The following is a 22,129-nucleotide window of genomic DNA, read 5'->3' on the forward strand; positions in this document are numbered from 1 at the left end:
CCTAAATTTTCACCCTTTAGCAGTGACTATTCCTAATGCCCAAACAGTTGTATGATCCTCGATTACAACATGATTTTTCAGCAGAGTTTCAAAAAATTAGAATGAAGAGGAGAGTACTAGTATTTTTTGTAGTATTCAATCATTTATTACTTTTAGAGAAAACCAGCGAACGGTGGACGGACTAGGTTTTCTTTTGTTAGTCTACTTAATTTAATATTTTGATTCTATGTGTCTTAAAACTGAGTGAGTCAAAATTTTTCAGGTGTTGTTTGATTTCTCCGTTTATTACAGGAAATAATTGGATTTAAAAAACCGAAAGTCGGTTATTTTGAGCGGTTTTAACATTCGGGTTAACCTGGAGTTTAAAAAAAGAAATACAGCATAACTGAAAACCGGTTGTTTCCGCGATAACCGTCTTCCGTATCCTGGTAGTGTTGCTATGTGTCGTTAGATGCATCTCAGTTTGTTGATTCTGAAATTTCTGCGAGAATGTCCGTCGTGCTGCAAGCGGTTTCGGCGCGGTGTGGTGGCAACATTGAAGCGGGCCGGGGCCGGCGCGAGCGCGGAGCCGAACCGAAGCCGCGGCGGCGCCAGCGACCGCTCGCCCGCCCGGCTGCTCCTGCGACTCGCGGGATTAGTCTTCTGTCCGGCTCGCGGCAGTGCACTTCACCGAAGGACGGCGAGAGCATGGCGGCGACGGCAGAAGACGGGCCCCGGCGGGGTGTGCAGCTGGAGGCCGTGCTCGTCGCCGATCGACAGCCCGACGGCGACGGTGAGTGTTCCCCATCCGTCGTCCAGAGCGACAACAGCTGGAGGGAGGGGCAATGACCTTGTGGGGTCGCGCCGTAGCTCGAAGCTCGCCAAACGACCCGTCCGGCGGCGCGACTGCCGAGGGAATTTAATCGCGAGCGGAAAACCATTCGATGCAAATGCTGGCGCTCTTATAATGGGATGATACATTTCTCGCCACACATATGTTTACATCTACATGCTGCTGCCTAGCTTTGTTTATAACCACATGTACAGCATAACAGTTAACCTTTTGTTCTCAAATACACGATGTTATGGCATTATCATTTACAGTTGATGGATTAACTTCTCGTGGTCGGAGTTCACAGTCATGCAGAATTTTTTAAAGGACGTCATGTTCGCCGTTGACTTTAGAAATTATTTATTTCACTATTGCAATTTCGATGTTTAGGTCGCTTTTAAGTGGCATTGAAAAAGCTAAAATAGTACTAAGATGAAGCACAGAGTGTACTGGTATACACAGAACAACACAAACATGACATGTAGACAGTTGTACGTCCAAAAAATGGTGGCAACAACATGACATTATGCCAACATCAAAAGTACGCCTTTTCAGTGTAGAAATACAATACCCTCAGACAAGTGTGCGTCGTGAAATGATGTAAACTACACAAAATGTAAACAATGTAAACAATGTTAACATCGTTCACGTAAATCGTTACAAATCGATATTCTAGCACACTGTTTACATAGATTTGTAACGATTTACGTGAACGATGTTAACATTGGTAACATTTCGTGCAACTTACATCATTTCACGAGGTAATATTCAGAACTCTTTTGTAGCAGCAGGTTTCAGAAGCGGCCGGCCGGGGTGACCGAGCGGTTCTAGGCGCTACAGTCTGGAACCCTGTGACCGCTATGGTCGCACGTTCGAATCCTGCCTCGGGCATGGATGTGTGTGATGTCCTTACGTTAGTTACGTTTAAGTAGTTCTAAGTTCTAGGGGACTGATGACCTCAGAAGTTAAGTCCCATAGTGCTCAGAGCCATTTGAACCATTTGACTCAGAAGCTTCTATTCTCTTCTTGTCTGAACTGTTTACTGTCCACGGTTCACATCTACACCTTCAGAAGAGACTTCTTAACACTTAACTTTAAACTCATTTTTAACAAGTTTCTGTTTTTCAGAAACGCTCTTCTCACTAAAAAGTTTTCAATGGCGCCAGTCAGCATTTTATATCCTCACTGTTGCGTCAGTTATCGTGCTGCCCAAATAGCAAAATGCTTCTATAACTTTTTAGTGTGTCATTTCATAATCCCAGTTCCTCAGAGTTGACTGATTTAATTCGATAATATACCGTTACCTTTGCGTTATTTTTGTTGATGTTCATCTCTTAACCTCTTTTCGAGACATTGTGTATTCCTTTCAACTCCTGTACCTCGTCCTTTCTCGTCTCAGAGAGAATTGCACCTCATCGGCAGATCTCAAAATGGTCATTTCTACTCATTGAATTTCGATTCCCTTTTCAAATGTCTCATTCGTTTTCTTTTCCGCTGGCTCGATGTACAGACTGAACAACGTCTGTGATAGGCTACGACAATTTCCCACTCTCGTCTCAACTACTGCTTCGCTTTCGTGTCTTCAGACTCTTAGTCAGAATTTACTTCGTGCCGTTCCGAGATGCCAACGCATCGCAGCAGTGGGGTGCGCAGCTGTAGCAGCCGCTGGGCACCTGTTTTCGTCTACTAGCCACACTCGTCCAACATAATGATCTTTAGTCTCTTCGCGCACCAAGGACGCTAAGTTTTGAACCAGGCGATCACTTCTCCCTTCACGAAGGATCTGTGCGATACACAGTGATGTAACAAAAGTCAAGGCATGGCAATATGCACATATACAGATGGCGGTAGCATCGCGTACACAAGGTATAAAAAACCAATGCATTGACGGATTTGTCGTTTGTGCTCTGGTGATTCACGTGAAAAGGTTTCCGGCGTGATTATGGCCGCACAGCGGGAATTAACAGACTTTCAACACGGAGAAAGAGTTGGAGCTAGATGCATGGGACATTCCATTCCGAAAATCGATAAGGAATTAGATATTCCGAGATCCACAGTGTCGAGAGTGTGCGGAGAATACCACGTTTGAGGCATTACTTCTCACCACGAGCAACATAGCGGCCGACGGCCTTCACTTTACGACCAAGTGCAGCGGCGTTTGCTTAGTGTTGTTAGTGCTAACAGACAAGCAACACATGAAATAACAGCAGAAATCAATGTGGGACGTACGATGAACGTATCCGTTAGGACAGAACGGCGAAATCTGGAGTTAATGGGCTACGGCAAGCCGTCCGATGTGGCCGAGCGGTTCTAGGCGCTTCAGTCCGGAACCGCGCTGCTGCTACGGTCGCAGATTCATGCCTCGGGCATTGATGTGTGTGACGTCCTTAGGTTAGTTAGGCTTAAGTAGTTCTAAGTCGAGGGGACTGATGACCTCAGATGTTAAGTCCCATAGTGCTCAGAGCCATTTCAACCATTTGGGCTATGGCAGCAGACGACAGACGCGAGTGCCTTCGCTAACACCACGACATCGCCTTCAACGCCTCTCCTGGGCCGGTGGTTATATCAGTTGGACCACAGACGACCGGAAAAGCCGTGGCCACGTCAGATGCGTCCCGATTTCAGTTGGTAAGAGCGGATGATAGAGTTTGGCGCAGACCTGACGAAGTCATGGAATCAAGTTGTCAACAAGGTACTGTGCATGCTGGTGGTGGCTCCACAATGATGTGGGCTGTGTTTACATGGAATGGGCTGGATCCTCTGGCCCAACTGCACCGATCTTTGATTGGAAATGGTATGTTCGTCTACGTGGAGACCATTTGCAGCCGGAATTTTTATGGATGACAATGCATCATGTCAGCTGGCCACAATTGTTCGTGATTGGTTCGAAGAACATTCTAGACAGTTCGAGCGAATGGCTTGGCCACCCAGGTTGCCCAATGTGAATCCCATCGAATATTTGAGTCATAATGCAGATGTCAGTTCGTGCACAAAATCCTGCACCGGCAAGACTTCGGCAATTTTGGGCGGCTATAGAGGCAGGATGCCTCAGTAGTTCTGCAAGGAACATCCGACTTGGTGAGTCGATGCCACATAGTTATCGCACTAACCCGGGCAAAAGAAGATGCGACATGATATTAGGAGGTATCCCATGACTTTTGTCACCTCAGTGTATAGTGTCGTTACCTTTTTTATATTTTTCTGTTTTTTGAATTATTCATTGCTGAGCAAGTGTGCAACTTCCCTTGTTTCACAGCTGCTGGTGACTCTTCTGTGCATGTTCTTTCAGAGACTTAACCAAGCCGTTTTATGTCTCTGGAAAATTATAAAATACGATATAACATATGCACATTCCGACTCACAGAAATAGCATTTTCACTGCAATTTAATTGCTCTTCCAGCATTGCACCAAGATCTCTAACGCACGAACTAAGAGCAATATTTACATATTATAGAATTACGAGAGAGATCTGCGCGGATGTGAAATGACAAGTCATTGATGCACTCTGATGATTGGTCACGATTTAATTGGGTTCATCCTGTCTTGTATTATGTCTGGAGATATTCATCAGTGGAGTTTATAGCTTCCATTATGATTTTTGGTCTAGTGCTCAGATGTCAGTGGAGATCGGCCACACTACAATCGGTGGTTACGATATTAAAAGTATGGGAGAAATGCCATTCAAGATAAGGTGAATACCATGGTTCTAAAACTGATCGTCGATGGGCATGTGAAGTTGTTTCTCTTCATTGCTTCTTTTGTGTTCCCTTCGTTAGCACTTTTAACTTGCGTGTCAGTTATGATTCAAAACATATAAGAGCTGATGCAATTGGTAAGGACGATGCCTCTGATTTATCATTCATTGATTGTATTAGATCTGAGCCATTCGTCTCTTGTTGGGGCAACTTACTCAGAGACGCTAGTGTCACGGATACAGTGGTTACCTGTGCGGTTGGTCCCGGAGGAGGTTCGAGTCCTCCCTCGGGCATGGGGGTGTGTGTTTGTCCTTAGGATAATTTAGGTTAAGTAGTGTGTAAGCTTAGGGACTGATGACCTTAGCAGTTAAGTCCCATAAGATTTAACACACACAGTGGTTACCACCCAAGATACAACAAATAACAAAGCACCGACATCACAGGTAGTATTCACGAAAAATGATAAAACTGCCTTACTTTTTCGTTTAGTCAGTTTCCTACTCTAAACCAAATTCTAAACCATGCACCCAGATAGTAACTGAAAGCACTGCACATAAATGAATATGGCCTTACGCTTCATTCCAATTACTGGTAGGGATCATTTCGTCCCCAAGAAGCGTCGTGACGTGTAATCTTCGGACGCTATCGTTGGCGTTGTCTGAGGTGAGGTTTGAGAAACCCTCCATCACCATCATCATCGTCTCAGCCTTTCCCCACGTCATGTGGGGTCGGCGTTTCTTTGCTGGATCCTTCTCTTCCATAAATGCCTATCCAGTGCTGCTTCTCTGAGTCATCCTTTCTCCCGTAGGTCCCTTGCTACCTTGTCTTTCCACCTCTGCTTTAGATATTGTTTAACACGCATCGAGAGTGTTGGAGAGTGTTGGCGATCAGAAGTGGCTTTTAGTACATATAGGTAAGTGATTATGCGGATGCAAAATTCTCACTATAACTTAAGTGACATCTTTGTATTATTTCTGTATTTGGAAATGTTATGTGCAATTATTTAGGATTTAGCTCTACCAGATTCTAGATTTTTCTATGCTGAACGAATAGACGCAGTGGTAGAGATGCTGGAAACATTATCTAGAGGAGTCTCTGTCCGTCCATTTATCTTGGTGTAGATTATCAATGGTACCTCAAGGCTACGGCGGGGTCTTGGTCCGATGATGGCTCAACGATCAGAGTTTATTTTATAGTGTGGATCCCGAACGGTTACGTGGTCGGATAAGTTGCTTGCTGTTTGCCACTTATTTAAACCATCTCCTGGTTTCAGGCATCTCAGTTTTATTTCGTCCCCGATCTTTATATACGAGGTGCATTCAAGTTCTAAGGCCTCCGATTTTTTTTCTCCGGACTGGAAAGAGATAGAAACATATGCATTGTTTTAAAATGAGGCCGCGTTCATTGTCAATACGTCCCAGAGATGGCAGCACCATACGGCAGATGGAATTTTACCGCCAGCGGCGAGAATGAGAACTGTTTTAAATACTTAAAATGGCGACGTTTTCTTACTTAAACAGCGTGCAATCATTCGTTTTCTGAATTTGCTTGGTGTGAAACCAATTGAAATTCATCGACAGTTGAAGGAGACATGTGGTGATGGAGTTATTGATGTGTCAAAAGTGCGTTCGTGGGTGCGACAGTTTAATGAAGGCAGAACATCGTGTGACAACAAACCGAAACAACCTTGGGCTCGCACAAGCCGGTGTGACAACACGATCGAGAAAGTGGAGAGGACTGTTTTGGAGGATCGTCGAATGACTGTTGAACAGATCGCCTCCAGAGTTGGCATTTCTGTGGGTTCTGTGCACAAAATCCTGCATGACGACCTGAAAATGCGAAAAGTGTCATCCAGGTGGGTGCCACGAATGCTGACGGACGACCACATGGCTGCCCGTGTGGCATGTTGCCAAGCAATGTTGACGCGCAACGACAGCATGAATGGGACTTTCTTTTCGTCGGTTGTGACAATGGATGAGACGTGGATGCCATTTTTCAATCCAGAAACAAAGCGCCAGTCAGCTAAATGGAAGCACACAGATTCACCGCCACCAAAAAAATTTCGGGTAACCGCCAGTGCTGAAAAAATGATGGTGTCCATGTTCTGGGACAGCGAGGGCGTAATCCTTACCCATTGCGTTCCAAAGGGCACTAAGGTAACAGGTGCATCCTACAAAAATGTTTTGAAGAACAAATTCCTTCCTGCACTGCAACAAAAAAGTCCGGGAAGGGCTGCGCGTGTGCTGTTTCACCAAGACAACGCACCCGCGCATCGAGCTAACGTTACGCAACAGTTTCTTCGTGATAACTTTGAAGTGATTCCTCATGCTCCCTACTCACCTGACCTGGCTCCTAGTGACTTTTGGCTTTTTCCAACAATGAAAGACACTCTCCGTGGCCGCACATTCAGCAGCCGTGCTGCTATTGCCTCAGCGATTTTCCAGTGGTCAAAACAGACTCCTAAAGAAGCCTTCGCCGCTGCCATGGAATCATGGCGTCAGCGTTGTGAAAATTGTGTACGTCTGCAGGGCGATTACGTCGAGAAGCAACGCCAGTTTCATCGATTTCGGGTGAGTAGTTAATTAGAAAAAAAATCGGAGGCCTTAGAACTTGAATGCACCTCGTACGCTGGTGTGCAAAACTTAAGGACGAAAGTAACTTTCGTATCATTTGTCACCGCCGAGTAACATAGTTCAGCGCAGCATAGTACATAAAGTAAGGGAAAGGAATACGCAATGAGATGAACGGAAATGAGACTTTCATTCTAAACAATAATTACACTGAAGTCACCACGATTTACAATAATTGTCCACTGGATATTACACAAGGCGGGACTTGGACCTTAATAGGATTCGGGTTCGTGATCACCACGGACGACAATGCATGCCCTGCAACGGGGTCCCATGCTGGGCACAATGTCGGTAAGGAGTTCTGGTTGATAGGGCGTTCCTATCCTCCACTAGAACGGTCGACAACGGTTGGATAGTCGTTAGTGCATGTGGGCGAGCTAAAGTATGTCTCCCAAAATCATCATGTACTTGGTCAGTGAGATTTAAGTCGGGAGAACGGACACGCCAGTCCGTTCGCCGAGTATCCTCCAGTTCCAAGAGCTGCTCCAGCTGTGCAGCTCAATGCGGTCGAGCATTATCATCCATAAGAATGAAGTCACGCCGGAATGCACCCCTGAAAAGACAGAGCGCAGTGTCGCAATAATGTAGAGCCGTGAGTGTACAGTTTCCAAAGATTTGGAGGCCAGTACGTCCATGCAACATTCTGCTTCTCTACCCCATAGCAGCTGGACCACCGAAACGATCATGTTCGACAATGCTGGATGTAGCGAGAGGTGGGATCCTGTTATGCACCTATGGAGTGGCTGTTTATTTCGTTCAATAGAGTGAGCTTCATTGTTAAAGCCTTTATCAAAATATACATATTTAATGGAGTCTGGAGTAGACTCTTATTTAAATAATTTAGGTAAAGATAAGTGATATAGGTGCAACAAACAGGGTCATCAGATGGATCTTTTCCTCAGGAGCAGTAATGGCGGAACATATAAGGTAAAACTTCCAGAGAATTGACGTCAATTTCGTAATTATGTTATAGTATTAGGTGGAGATTTCAAATTACCAGCTGGAGACTGAGATTCTCAAGTGATTAAGGCGGGTAGTAGCGGCAGGGAAACAAATGAAATTGTTCTGACTGCCTTATCCTAAAACTATCTTGTGCTGCTAATCAGAAACCGACTCGTGAAGGTAACATTATAAATCATCTAGTCATCAATTGGGCGGAACTTTTCGAGTCTGCTTATAACAAGGAACCAGCGATCAAAAGGCTATTACATCACTGAATACTGCTCTAAAAAGGAATGTAAAGAAAGATAGGAATATATTTATGCTTAGCAAGAGCGACAAGAAATATGTTTCAGATTAACAGAGCAGTCAGCATTAAAAATCCTTCTGCAGGACAGAAAATTTTGAGCATAGATGGACAAAACCTTAGACAGAATGTGCCACGCAAAAGCTATGAGCAATGGGAAAGACACGTCATGACTCAACGGCCATGTTAGAAAACTATTACGAAAGCCAAGAGGGCTTCGTTGCAAATTTTAACATAGCTAGAGCTTCACAAACAGAAAGAGAACGAATCCGAAATTACTGTAATAGAGCATTGCGTCAAGTTTTCAACGAAACTGTGCTAATAATGAAACTGTAAAACCGTCGTGCCTGTCTGTCTGAACAAGCTAATCTCCAGAACTACTAGACAAATTTTCATTGGTCTTCACAGCTAAATTGAGCGTAGCCTGGGGCAACGCATACGCTTTCTTCCATCAAAGCGGTCAGGAAAAAAAAAACGTAATTTAAAGGTTGAAAGTCTACTCAATTTGGTAGTTATGATGACTTTAATGATGGCGTAGTACGCTTAAGAACCAATAGATGAGTGGTTTGGTATATTTACCTCAGAAGATTTTCCAGAAGTTAACGTCAGTGACTGAATTAAGCGCCGAAATCTTATCTTTACGTATAAAATTCACATGAATTTACTTGGCTAGGATATACGAAATTACTGATTTCACTCTGTGTGTTAAAAACCTAAAGAAATTGCTTTGCTTCATTCGATAGGTGTCATTTATAGCCGGCCGAGGTGGCCGAGTGGTTCTAGGCGCTACAGTGATCAAGTGATCCTATAAGGGTTCCATTTTTACCGATTGATGTACGAAACTCCAAAAAGCTACGGTGTGCATAAGCCCTTCTACCACATGACAACTCTGCAGTTCACGCTTTAAGTGCCTACCAGAGGGATTTTCGAACAACCCTCAGACTATTTCTCTACTGTTCCACTCTCTGACACCGCTTGGAAAAAATGAACTCTTAGATCTTTCCGAGTGAGCTCTGATCTCTCTTATTTTATTATGATGATCATTCCTTCCTATGTAGGGTGGCGTCAAGAAAATACTCTCATATTCAGAGGAGAAAGTTGGTAATGGAAATGTCGTGAAACGATTTCGCCGCAACGAAAAACGCCCTTTGGTTTAATGATTGCCACCACAACTCGCTTCTCATGTCCGTAACGCACTGCCCTATCTCGCAATAATAAAAAACGAGGTGCCCTTCTTTGGACTTCTTTAACTTCTGTTGCGAAGCACGAGTGTAGAGCTAGTTAGAAAATAAAATTCCATGTACCAGCTTGACAGAAAATCCTAAGAAGTTTGACTTTATGCTACATCAGTAAACGGATCGAAGACATCTGTTCAGACATTCTGTGAATATAATGGCATCGAAGCGGAGGATGAAAGAGAGAAGGCCGAAACACTAAACGACTTTATCCAAAACAGTTTCAGTGAAGGAAGTCGTACAGTGGTTTCTACTTTAAATCGTCGCAGGAAACGAAGAATGACACTGAGTGGTATAGTGTGGTGTTCAGCGATGAGTCTCGCTTCTGTCTCTAGAAGTCACAAATGTGTTCAAATGTGTGTTAAATCTTATGGGACTTAACTGCTAAGGTCATCAGTCCCTAAGCTTACACACTACTTAACATAAATTATCCTAAGGACAAACACACACACCCATGCCCGAGGGAGGATTCGAACCTCCGCCGGGACCAGCCGCACAGTCCATGACTGCAGCGCCGTAGACCGCTCGGCTAATCCCCGGCGGCTAGAAGTCAAAGCGACATCAACGTGTCTCTAAACGACTTGATGAAAGAAATAACGATTCTCGAGACGATACATCTTAAACCCTGTCCGCCCCCGGTAGCTGAATGGTCTGCGTGACCGATTGACAGTCCTCTGGGCCCGGGTTCGATTCCCGGCTGGGTCGGGGAATTTTCTCCGCCCAGGGATTGGGTGTTGTACTGTCATCATCATCCTATCATCCTCATCGACTGCAGGTCACCGAAGTGGCGTCAGATTGAAAGACAGGCACCCGGCGAACGGTCTGCCCGACGGGGAGCCCTAGCCATACGATAAAAAAAAAAAAAAAAAAAACCCTTAAACTCTTGGTACCACTGTGTGGGGAGCTATTCTGTATGATAGGAGGAGTGGTTGATGAAGAGAGACGGAATGTTCTTAGTATGTGACAAGAATGGTAAATCCTATTACCACATCCTTCGTGAGCACGTTAACAAACGGCATATTCCAACAGTATAATGCAAGACCCTCCACTTCACGTCACAAACGCCTTGAGAAATCTAGGGATCCTCCACTCACCCGCGTGTTCCCAAGATTCGTCGCTTACAGAGCATGTCTGGTATGCGATTGGAAACGTACATTTTCAGACCGGCCTCCAGCCAGCAATATACGTGAACTGACGCAGCATACGTATCAAGAAATGTCTCAAGATGACATTTAGAGTCTGCTTGTTTCCATACAACACTTTATTCGTACCCGTGAGGGTGACATCACTTACTGATGTTCTTAATAGACATCAGTTCCGCATGGAATGAAAGTTAATCATTTAATACTCCTTATGTGAATAACATATGCATAAAGTTCATAAATAGCGGACTGCTGTTAAGGCCGTTGGGTAAATAGTGCCCTATTTTTTACAGCAGTCAATACACACAGAAAATTTTTTTGTAGGTACTTAAAACCGAAGTTTTTTCTACACGTGTGCCACGTTTCGGACAATTATGACAAATAGCATGTTGTTGTTGTTGTGGTCTTCAGTCCTGAGACTGGTTTGAAGCAGCTGTCCATGCTACTCTATCCTGTGCAAGCTTCTTCATCTCCCAGTACCTACTGCAACCTACATCCTTCTGAATCTGCTTGGTGTATTCATCTCTTGATCTCCCTCTATGATTTTTACCCTCCACGCTGCCCTCCAATATTAAATTGGTGATCCCTTGATGCCTCAGAACATGTTCTACCAATCGATCCCTTCTTCTAGTCAAGTTGTGCCACAAACTTCTCTTCTCCCCAATCCTATTCAATACCTCCTCATTAGTTATGTGATCTACCCATCTAATCTTCAGCATTCTTCTGTAGCACCACATTTCGAAAGCTTCTATTCTCTTCTTGTCCAAACTATTTATCGTCCATGTTTCACTCCCATACATGGCTACACTCCATACAAATACTTTCAGAAACGACTTCCTGACACTTAAATCTATACTCGATGTTAACAAATTTCTCTTCTTCAGCAACGCTTCCCTTGCCATTGCCAGTCTACATTTTATATCCTCTCTACTTCGACCATCATCAGTTATGTTACTCCACAAATAGCAAAACTCCTTTACTACTTTAAGTGTCTCATTCCCTAATCTAATTCCCTCAGCATCACCCGACTTAATTCGACTACATTCCATTATCCTCGTTTTGCTTTTGTTGATGTTCATCTTATATCCTCCTTTCAAGACACTATCCATTCCGTTCAACTGCTCTTCCAAGTCCTTTGCTGTCTCTGACAGAATTACAATGTCATCGGCGAACCTCAAAGTTTTTATTTCTTCTCCATGGATTTTAATACCTACTCCGAATTTTTCTTTTGTTTCCTTCACTGCTTGCTCAATATACAGATTGAATAGCATCGGGGAGAGGCTACAACCCTGTCTTACTCCCTTCCCAACCACCGCTTCCCTTTCATGCCCCTCAACTCTTATAACTGCCATCTGGTTTCACTATAAATTGTAAATAGACTTTCGCTCGCTGTATTTCACCCCTGCCACCTTCAGAATTTGAAAGAGAGTATTCCAGTCAACATTGTCAAAAGCTTTCTCTAAGTCTACAAATGCTAGAAACGTAGGTTTGCCTTTCCTTAATCTAGCTTCTAAGATACGTCGTAGGGTCAGTATTGCCTCACGCGTTCCAATATTTCTACGGAATCCAAACTGATCTTCCCCGAGGTCGGCTTCTATCAGTTTTTCCATTCGTCTGTAAAGAATTCGCGTTAGTATTTTGCAGCCGTGACTTAATAAACTGATAATTCGGTAATTTTCACATATGTCATCACCTGCTTTCTTTGGGATTGGAATTATTATATTCTTCTTGAAGTCTGTGGGTATTTGGCCTGTCTCATACATGTTGCTCACCAGATGGTAGAGTTATGTCAGGACTGGCTCTCCCAAGGCTGTCAGTAGTTCTAATGGAATGTTGTCTACTCCCGGGGCCTTGTTTCGACTCAGGTCTTTCAGTGCTTTGTCAAACTCTTCACGCAGTATCGTATCTCCCATTTCATCTTCATCTACATCCTCTTCCATTTTCATAATATTGTCCTCAAGTACATCGCTCTTGTATAGACCCTCTATATACTCCTTCCACCTTTCTGCTTTCCCGTCTTTGTTTAGAACTGGGTTTCCATCTGAGCTCTTGATGTTCATACAGGTGGTTCTCTTATCTCCAAAGGTCTCTCTAATTTTCCTGTAGGCAGTATCTATCTTACCCCTAGTGAGATAAGCCTCTACATCCTTACATTTGTGCTCTAGCCATCCCTGCTTAGCCATTTTGCACTTCCTGTCGATCTCATTTTTGAGACGTTTGTATTCCTTTTTGCCTGTTTCATTTACTGCATTTTTATATTTTCTCCTTTCATCAATTAAATTGTTACCGAAGGATTTCTACTAGCCCTCGTGTTTTTACCTACTTGATCCTCTGCTGCCTTCACTAATTCATCCCTCAAAGCTACCCATTCTTCTTCTACTGTATTTCTTTCCCCCATTCCTGTCAATTGTTCCCTTATGCTCTCCCTGAAACTCTGTACAACCTCTGGTTCTTTCAGTTTATCCAGGTCCCATCTCCTTAAATTCCCACCTTTTTGGAGTTTCTTCAGTTTTAATCTACAGGTCATAACCAATATATTGTGGTCAGAGTCCACATCTCCCCCTGGATATGTCTTACAATTTAAAACCTGGTTCCTAAATCTCTGTCTTACCATTATATAATCTATCTGAAACCTGTCAGTATCTCCATGCTTCTTCCATGTATACAACCTTCTTTTATGATTCTTGAACCAAGTGTTAGCTATGATTAAGTTGTGCTCTGTGCAAAATTCTACCAGGCGACTTCCTCTTTCATTTCTGACCCCCAATCCATATTCACCTACTACGTTTCATTCTCTCCCTTTTCCTACTATCGAATTCCAGTCACTCATGACTATTAAATTTTCGTCTCCCTTCATTATCTGAATAATTTCTTTTATTTCATCATACACTTCTTCAATTTCTTCGTCACTTGCTGAGCTAGTTGGCATATAAACTTGTATTACTGTAGTAGGCGTGGGCTTCGTGTCTATCTTGGCCACAGTAATGCGTTCACTATGCTGTTTGTAGTAGCTTACCCGCATTCCTATCTTTTTATTCATTATTAAACCTACTCCTGCATTACCCCTATTTGACTTTGTAATTACGGCTGTAGTTTGCCCTTGCTTTCAACCGTTCGCAGTACCAGCACAGCAAGGCCGTTTTGGTTATTGTTACAAGACCAGATCAGTCAATCATCCAGACTGTTGCTCCTGCAATTACTGAAAGGGCTGCTGCCCCTCTTCAGGAACCACACGTTTGTCTGACGTCTCAACAGATACCCCTCCGTTGTGGTTGCACCTACGGTACGGCTATCTGTATCGCTGAGGCACGTAAGCCTCCCCACCAACGGCTATGTCCATGGTTCATAGGGGGGGTCAAATAGCATTTGGTTGTTCACTACGGACAAATAGCGTAGCTGTAGTGAACAACCAAAATAGCATATACGCAAGACACTCCACACAAGCCATGTGCTGTAACTGAATTCTTGGTTGGGAAAAAAGAAAGCGTGGTGAACAATGACAAATGTTTATATGCAGTGTATGGCAATAATGCAGCTGATGAACTATTAGGCAAAGAGCGTTAAAGGAACAGTAAAAACTGAGCTCTATGATTGACCACGTTCTGAACGTCATCTCACAGCCACTGCTCCCAGTGAATCTGAGGATGTTATTCGTGCAGACCGGCGCACCACTGTTCGACAGTTGCTTTGCAACTATCGGTGAGCACTGAAAATGTGCGTGCAGTGGTTGAGACCCTTGGTTACTCAAATGAGTTCCTCACAGCAGACAAGATTCAATGGAAAGCCATTTCATCTTAACTGTTGGAGCAGACTGAGGCGAATGTAGTCTATCAGAGATTGTTATATTTGACAAAACGTAGTACAACACTCTGATCCGGAAACAAACCGTTTTTGGGAGAGCGATAGTGTCATTCTCGAGGATGTCTTGCCAAAAGAGCCACTATTAATTGAAATGCATGTGTGAAGACTTCAAACAAACTTAAGAACCGGAGAAGAGGAGGAGGAGGTTAGTGTGGTCGTTAGAGACGGAGGACAAGCTCGGATTGGGGAAGGATGGAGAAGGAAAGCAGCCGTGACCTTTCAAAGGAGCAGTCCCGGCATTTGCCTTAAGCGATTTGAGGAAATCACGGAAAACCTAAATTAGGATGGCGGACGCAGGTTTGAACTGTCATCCTCCCGAATGCTTGTCCAGTGTGCTGACCATTGCGTTACCACGCTCGGTAAACTTAAGAACCGTTTCCTATGAGTTCGTCTGACGAGAATTTAAAAAAATCTTGCTCCAATACGACACAGCACACTCACACATAAGTCTCAGAAATCAGGAATGCATCACCAGTCTGGACCCAACAGGCTAGGCTTGGCCACACGATTTTCCATCTGTTTGGACAGATGATGGATTGACTACGTGGGCCGTCGTAAGGCAACAGAACGTGATGTATGGGGAAAAACAGAGCGTGTGAAAGAAACATTTATTGATACTGTCATCAAATTGCAACTCTTAAAAACAAATATATTCCGACAAAAAATTGTGGGACATTATTTAGTGAACGACCATGGAACTTTCCAGTTCCGACAATATAGTAGGAACACTGACACTAGAATGTGCAAAAGACATTACAAAAAAATGGTTCAAATGACTCTAAGCACTATGGGACTTAACATCTGAGGTGATCAGTCCCCTAGACTTAGAACTACTTAAACCTAACTAACCTAAGGACATCACACACATCCATGCCCGAGGCAGGATTCGAACCTGCGACCGTAGCAGCCGCGTGGTTCCGGACTGAAACGCCTAGAACCGCTCGACCACACCGGCCGACTAAACAGATTACAGATAATGTTGGTCGAGACATTTACGGACAGATGAAAAGCTTAACGCAAGAAATAGAAAGTGATGCAGGACAACATCAAAAGTGCCCGAAACTTCGAAACTAAGTGAAAAAAGAAATAAACCCTACCGAGCCTGTTATGGGAAGCATTTTTGATTACTTGAGGTACTGCCCTCAACACTGGCCACACACATCGTTTGGCCAACTCTGTCGGCTGTGCATCAGAAATGAAACCACCTTTCCAGCATGGTGATCTTGAAAGAACAAAACCCAGCGCCAAAACAGCTTACTTCAAATAAATGGCCCTCCGCATTCAGTCGACTGTCCATTCGGGATCTTCGCCGCAGTCCTTTCTAGCATTGTGTACTACAATCGATCATTTACATAGTCGGTGTCCTACGAGGAAGATATCCAGTTTGTTCGAGTGTACCAAAAGCGATAAACCATCTGGTAACTGAGACTCCTAGCGTACACAAGTTATTAACCGCACTTTCGCCGGATGGAAAGCCTGCGTCACTGCCGTCACGAAGCAGAAAATGAGACTTGTAGCAACTTCTCCTCGCCTTCCACCTCCACCTGGAACGAATCGGGCCGCCGTGCCTCAATTGGTTTCGTTTGGCTCCTGAATCTCTTGGGGTAGAGCGCTCCTGCCTCTTGCCTCGTAAAGTGCACGTCACGGATTATATTCCCATTTGGGACACTGGTGCTGGTTTTACACATACCGTTCTGCCTACTGATGTGTGTCCATGCCGCTTGCTTAATGGTGGCAAGCTAAAGACCATCATTTTGAAGTTTCTTTTAGAAATCAGCTTCCATTTTCCAGTTGATATGCGCCAGCGTTTTCTCCAAACCCTCTTTACAGTTCGTGTGTCTGATTAACAACTCACTTCTTTAAATATAAACAAGAGAATTATGTCAACATTGTCACTTGAGCTGTAAACTGGAGTTTTCTAGTGCCGTTCCCGTCATAGGGCCAGTCCACATATTTTACTCTGCTGAGAAGTCGCTTATCTTTAAATACCTTCCCTTAAGCTACGATAATTTTGATAAACTATTGAACGAGGCTATTAACCAATTTTAGTCTGTCTATTCCAGGGGAGTCCAATCCGCCGCCAGCGGGCGTCCAATCCGCCTAAAGCAAGAATCCCGGAGTCTCAGTCTTCTAACCGGCCAAGCTGTCAGACCTCGGGCGCACTGGTCTCTTATCTTACGGCTACTTCATTGGATAAAATGTCAAATTAGTTCCATCTTGCGTTTTCAGAATAGACAATCAAAAAATGGTAAAAATGGTTCAAATGGCTCTGAGCACCATGGGACTTAACAACTGAAGTCATCAGTCCCCTAGAACTTAGAACTACTTAAACCTAACTAACCTAAGGACATCACACACATCCATGCCCGAGGCAGGATTGGAACCTGCGACCGTAGCGGTCGCTCGGTTCCAGACTGAAGTGCCTAGAACCACTCGGCCAACCCGGCCGGCTTAGAATAGACAATCATAAATTGATAAATTCTAAAGAGTGTTGCTCGTCTTCTTCCAGTGGCGTCCAGGTAAGGTAAAAGGTTGGAACCCCTGGTCTAGACATTTGTTACTCTTTAATTCACTGTGGTCTGAACGAACAATTGTCAATTAATCCTCTGGTGGCTTCATTTTCCATACCGACACTAGGTCAACTGTTATGTTATGGTGTGTCACTAACAAACTATTTTGCTTCTTAATGAGGTAATTGTCCTCTTCATTATTGTTGATTGTTGTACTTGATTATATTATTGTTTATAGAGGGGATGATCATGATGTAATGTAACACCGAAACTGGTAGCGTAATAGAGTTCGAAATTTACGGTTGAAGATGTACTGCTGTTTACTTCAATTCTTCTTCAAAGAAGGACATACAAAAATTAAATGTAGGTCAAATTGTCTGTATGTTTCCGCATTTAATTCTTTAGGAATGTGCACAATAAGTTAAATCATTATCATCATCATCATCATCATCGCCATCACCGTCATCTCCATCACCATCATCTTATCAGCCATTTGAGCCTCAACAACTGACGTAAGTGTTGTGTACGTGCCAGGCAGTTGTATGGTATCAGCACACTAAGGTAAGGTGGATCGACGTGACGTTTTGTTTTGGATGTGGCTATGACCACAGGCAAAATTAAATTATCCGATTTGCTGGTGTACCTACGCGAACTTAACAACGTATGTATAAGAAATAGTGTATCACACGGCGTAAGAACAGTGGTCGTTTAAGATCCTCAGCAACAACAGGGACAAGAGATCAGTGTCACGCCTTGTCAATCCCAATTAGTTTCAAACTCGAAAAGAAATGATTCTGTCAGAGAATGAAAGTTCATGTCAACCAGTTTCTGAGCACCATTCAGAAGGGAACTGCACGCAGATAGCGTCGAGTAACTCGCAAAAAGCTATTGATTAATGCGGCACATAAAGCTGCATGTTTTTAGAATGCCATACATCTGAGAAACTGGCTAGTAGCTGACAAGAGTCGTGTCGTGTGGCCCGAAGAGTCGCTGTTTCTCTCTTTTCTGTAATTCCAAGCGTCGGGAGCACCGTTGGCCGGCGAGGCATTTAACTTGCAGTAAATGGAGGGTGTAGCTCAGGCAGGACATGGATCTGTCACTTTTCGGGATCTTTTTCGTTCCATTCATTGGGCCCACTCATGCAGGTTACCGTGAACATTGAGCAGCATATTATTTGTTTCTTCACAGAGGTGAAGTGTTGCATTATAGATCTTCACGATAAATGTGTATTCTGTGGGGAATCCAATCTTTCAAAACGTTAACCATCGTTTCATGGGGTTCTACTGCACGTAGTTCTGGTTTGAAGAATACTTTGGCACCCTGTCGCACCTCCACTGGCCCCTTGAATCATCCGATCTCAACCCCCTAGAAAATGTCTGATACTATCTGGAACATCAAGTGATCTGTAGTAATAATCGTCCCGGAGATTTGATATCTCTATGGGATCTAATCATCATTAAGTCACTTCAGCTAGATATGACAAACATGGTGTAACTTGCAGACACTCTTTCTCACCTAACTGTGGCCATTATACACTCTAAGAAAAAACAAAGAAAACAAAGACGACGCACCACGAAGGATTTTTTCCGAATGGGACAGAAATCAGTACCTCTCATGTACATCTACATACAAACAAATGATTACCGTTTCATAAAAACTGGATGATTTTTTTTCAAGAGGAAGAGCTTCACACACAGAGAGCAAGTCAATAACCTGTTGGTCCACCTCTGGCCCCTATGCAAGCAGTTATTCGACTTGGTGTTGATTTTTAGAGATGCTGGTATCCTTTTGAGGGATATCGTAAAATTGTCTGTCAAACTGTTAGAGAGCCAAATCCCGAGCTGGTGGTATGGCCCTCTGCATAATGCTCCAAACGTTCTCAAATGGGAAGAGATGCGGCCAAGGTAGGGTTTGGCAAGCACGAAGACAAACAGTAGAAACTCTCGCCGTGTGCGGGTTGCCATGAAGGGCAATAAAACAAAACAGAGCGTAGAATCGTCGACGTACGGCTGTGCTGCAAGCGTACCGCGGATGGCAATGAAAGGGGTTCTACACGAAAAGAAATGGCATCCTAGACCATCACTCTTGGTTGTGGGGCCTTATGGCGGCGACAATCAAGTTGGTATCCCGCCGTTATCTAGGGCGTTTACGGCCTGGAATCTGACTGACTGGAGTAGAATTACTTTCAAAGGTGAGTCTCTCTTCGAATTGAGCCCCGGTGACCAGCGTTTCTGGAGGCGCTCTGGACAGTGGTGGGACACCAACCTGACTGTCACAAGCCATACAACCCGACAAACAGGAGTCATGGTGTGGTGCGACATTTCATTTCACAGCGGCATCCATTTGGTTGTCATCAGCGGCACACTTACACAGCGGAAAGTCGACGATATTCTAAGCCACGTTTTCTTGCCCTTCAAGGCAAGACGTCCTGGACTCACGTTTCAGCAAGATAACGCCCGCTCGCGTACGGCGAGAGTTTTTACTGATCGTCTTCGTGCTTGTTAAACCCTACCTTGGCAGCCGGCCGCGGTGGCCAAGCGCTTCTAGGCGCTTCAGTGCGGAACCGCGCGACTGCTACGGTCGCAGGTTCGAATCCTGCCTCGGGCATGGATGAGTGTGATGTCCTTAGGTTAGTTAGGTTTAAGTAGTTCTAAGATCTAGGGGACTGATGACCTCAGATGTTAAGTCCCATAGTGCTCAGAGCCATTTGAACCTTGGCCAGCAAGGTCGCTGGATCTCTCGTCAGTTGAGAACGTTTGGAGCATTACTGGCACTGCCCTCCAACTACCTCAGGATTTTGACGATATAGTGCACCAATTGGACATACATTGCTGGCCATTAAAATGCTACACCAAGAAGAAATGCAGATTATAAACGGATATTCATTGGACAAACATATTATACTAGAACTGACGTGTGATTACATTTTCACGCAATTTGGGTACATAGATCCTGAGAAATCAGTACCCAGAACAACCACCTCTGGCCGTAATAACAGCATTGATACGCCTGGGCATTGAGTCAAACAGAGCTTGGATGGCGTGTACAGGTACAGCTGCCTATGCAGCTTCAACACGATGCCACATTTCATCAAGAGTAGTGACTGGTGTATTGTGACAAGCCAGTTGCTCGGCCACCATTGACCAGACGTTTTCAATTCGTGAGAGGTCTGGAGAATGTGCTGGCCAGGGAAGCAGTCGAACATTTTCTGTATGCAGCAAGGCCCGTACAGGACCTGCAACATGCGGTCGTGCATTATCCTACTGAGATGTAGGGTTTCGCAGGGATCGAATGAAGGGTAGAGCCATGGGTCGTAACACATCTGAAATGTAACGTCCACTGTTCAAAGTGCCGCCAATGCGAACAAGAGGTGACAGAGACGTGTAACCAATGGCAGACCATACCATCACGACGGGTGATACGCCAGTATGGCGAAGACGAACACACACTTCCAATGTGCGTTCACCGCGATGTCACCAAACACGGATGCGGCTATCACGATGTTGTAAACAGAACCTGGATTCATCCGAAGAAATGACGTTTTGCCATTCGTGCACCCAGGTTCGTCGTTGAGTACACCATCGCAGGTGCTGTGCTCCTGTCTGTGATGCAGCGTCAAGGGTGACAGCCATGGTCTGTGATCTGATAGTCCATGCTGCTGCAAACGTCGTCGAACTGTTCGTGCAGATGGTTGTTGTCTTGCAAACGTCCCCATCTGTTGACTCAGGGATCGAGACGTGGATGCACTATCCGTTACAGCCATGCGGATAAGATGCCTGTCATCTCGATTGCTAGTGATACGAGGCTGTTGGGATCCAGCACGGCGTTCCGTATTACCCTCCTGAACACACTGATTCCATATTCTGCTAACAGTCATTGGATCTCGACCAACGCGAGCAGCAATGTCGCAATACGATAAACCGCAATCGGGATAGGCTTCAATCCGACCTTTATTAAAGTCGGAAACGTGATGGTACGCATTTCTCCTCCTTACACGAGGCATCACAACAACGTTTCACCAGGCGACGCCGGTCAACTGCTGTTTGTGTATGAGAAATCGATTGGAAACTTTCCTCATGTCAGCACGTTGTAGGTGTCGCCACCGGCGCCAACCTTGTGTGAATGCTCTGAAAAGCTAATCATTTGCATATCACAGCGTCTTCTTCCTGTCGGTTAAATTTCGCGTCTGTAGCACGTCATCTTCGTGGTGTAGCAGTTTTAATGGCCAGTAGTGTAATTCGTCACTATACCCTCATACCACATCCTACAATTCTATCAACCAGTGCGAAGCCTAATAATTGCTTGCATAAGAGCCAGAGGTGGACCAACGCGTTACTGCCTTGTTTGATTTATGAAGCTCTTTCTCTTGAAAAGTCATCCAATTTTTCTGAAATTGTAATCATTTGTTTGTCTGAACATGTATATCACGCCTACTTATTTCCCTCCCATTCCAATAATTCCTTCGTGATTCGTTGTATCTTTTTTTTTTTTTGTCTTGGTGTGAATGCTAGAGGCGTTGTTACGCGTTATCTTCGTGATGTCGCCTGTGGTGACTAATATTTTGTCCGATGTGCTTGTCTATGTCTCCTCAGATGGCCGTTTCTAAACTTTCTTAAGTGAATCGAGTAGTGGTTCAGTTTTCGTTGGCGATTAAAGTTGCAGAACCAGAAACAAACTAAACAGACGCACACATAAGAACGACGACGCGATACGGCAGCCAGTCTGCGGGAAGGCCGTGTTGCAGGTGCGTCGGACCGTGACGAAGACCGGTATTTCTGCGTGACATTCGCATTCGAGAGAAAGTCGTCGGGGGAGGCTGACGGAAGGAAGCTAGATAGCCAGCCGTAAAACCTATCCTGACGAAGCGTGGCCCCGCAGAAACAAGCTCTGTGCGTTTTCACGAAAAAAAACTACCTTTTCTTAAAAACACCATGCAGACGGCTTGAAGGGTCAAATGCAGCATTCAGATCGACAAGTCTACCATCCTGATGCAGTTGA

The 22,129-nt window shown here is 44.4% G+C and overlaps 1 protein-coding gene across 2 annotated transcripts in view; it reads left to right on the forward strand.

Moving 5' to 3' along the window:
- The first annotated feature begins 575 nt into the window (after positions 1 to 575).
- Positions 576 to 22,129, forward strand: part of LOC126190843 (aldehyde dehydrogenase, dimeric NADP-preferring-like) — a 209,443-nt gene continuing 187,889 nt past the window's right edge. For both annotated transcript variants that reach the window (XR_007538289.1, XM_049931426.1), the window contains exon 1: positions 576 to 772. Coding sequence is in view for 1 of the 2 variants with exons in the window: in XM_049931426.1 (XP_049787383.1) it covers positions 688 to 772 (85 nt within the window). In the remaining variant the exon portion in view is untranslated. The remainder of the gene's footprint in view (positions 773 to 22,129) is intronic.

This window comes from Schistocerca cancellata, chromosome 6 (genome assembly GCF_023864275.1).
Source record: "Schistocerca cancellata isolate TAMUIC-IGC-003103 chromosome 6, iqSchCanc2.1, whole genome shotgun sequence".
NCBI lineage: Eukaryota > Metazoa > Arthropoda > Insecta > Orthoptera > Acrididae > Schistocerca > Schistocerca cancellata.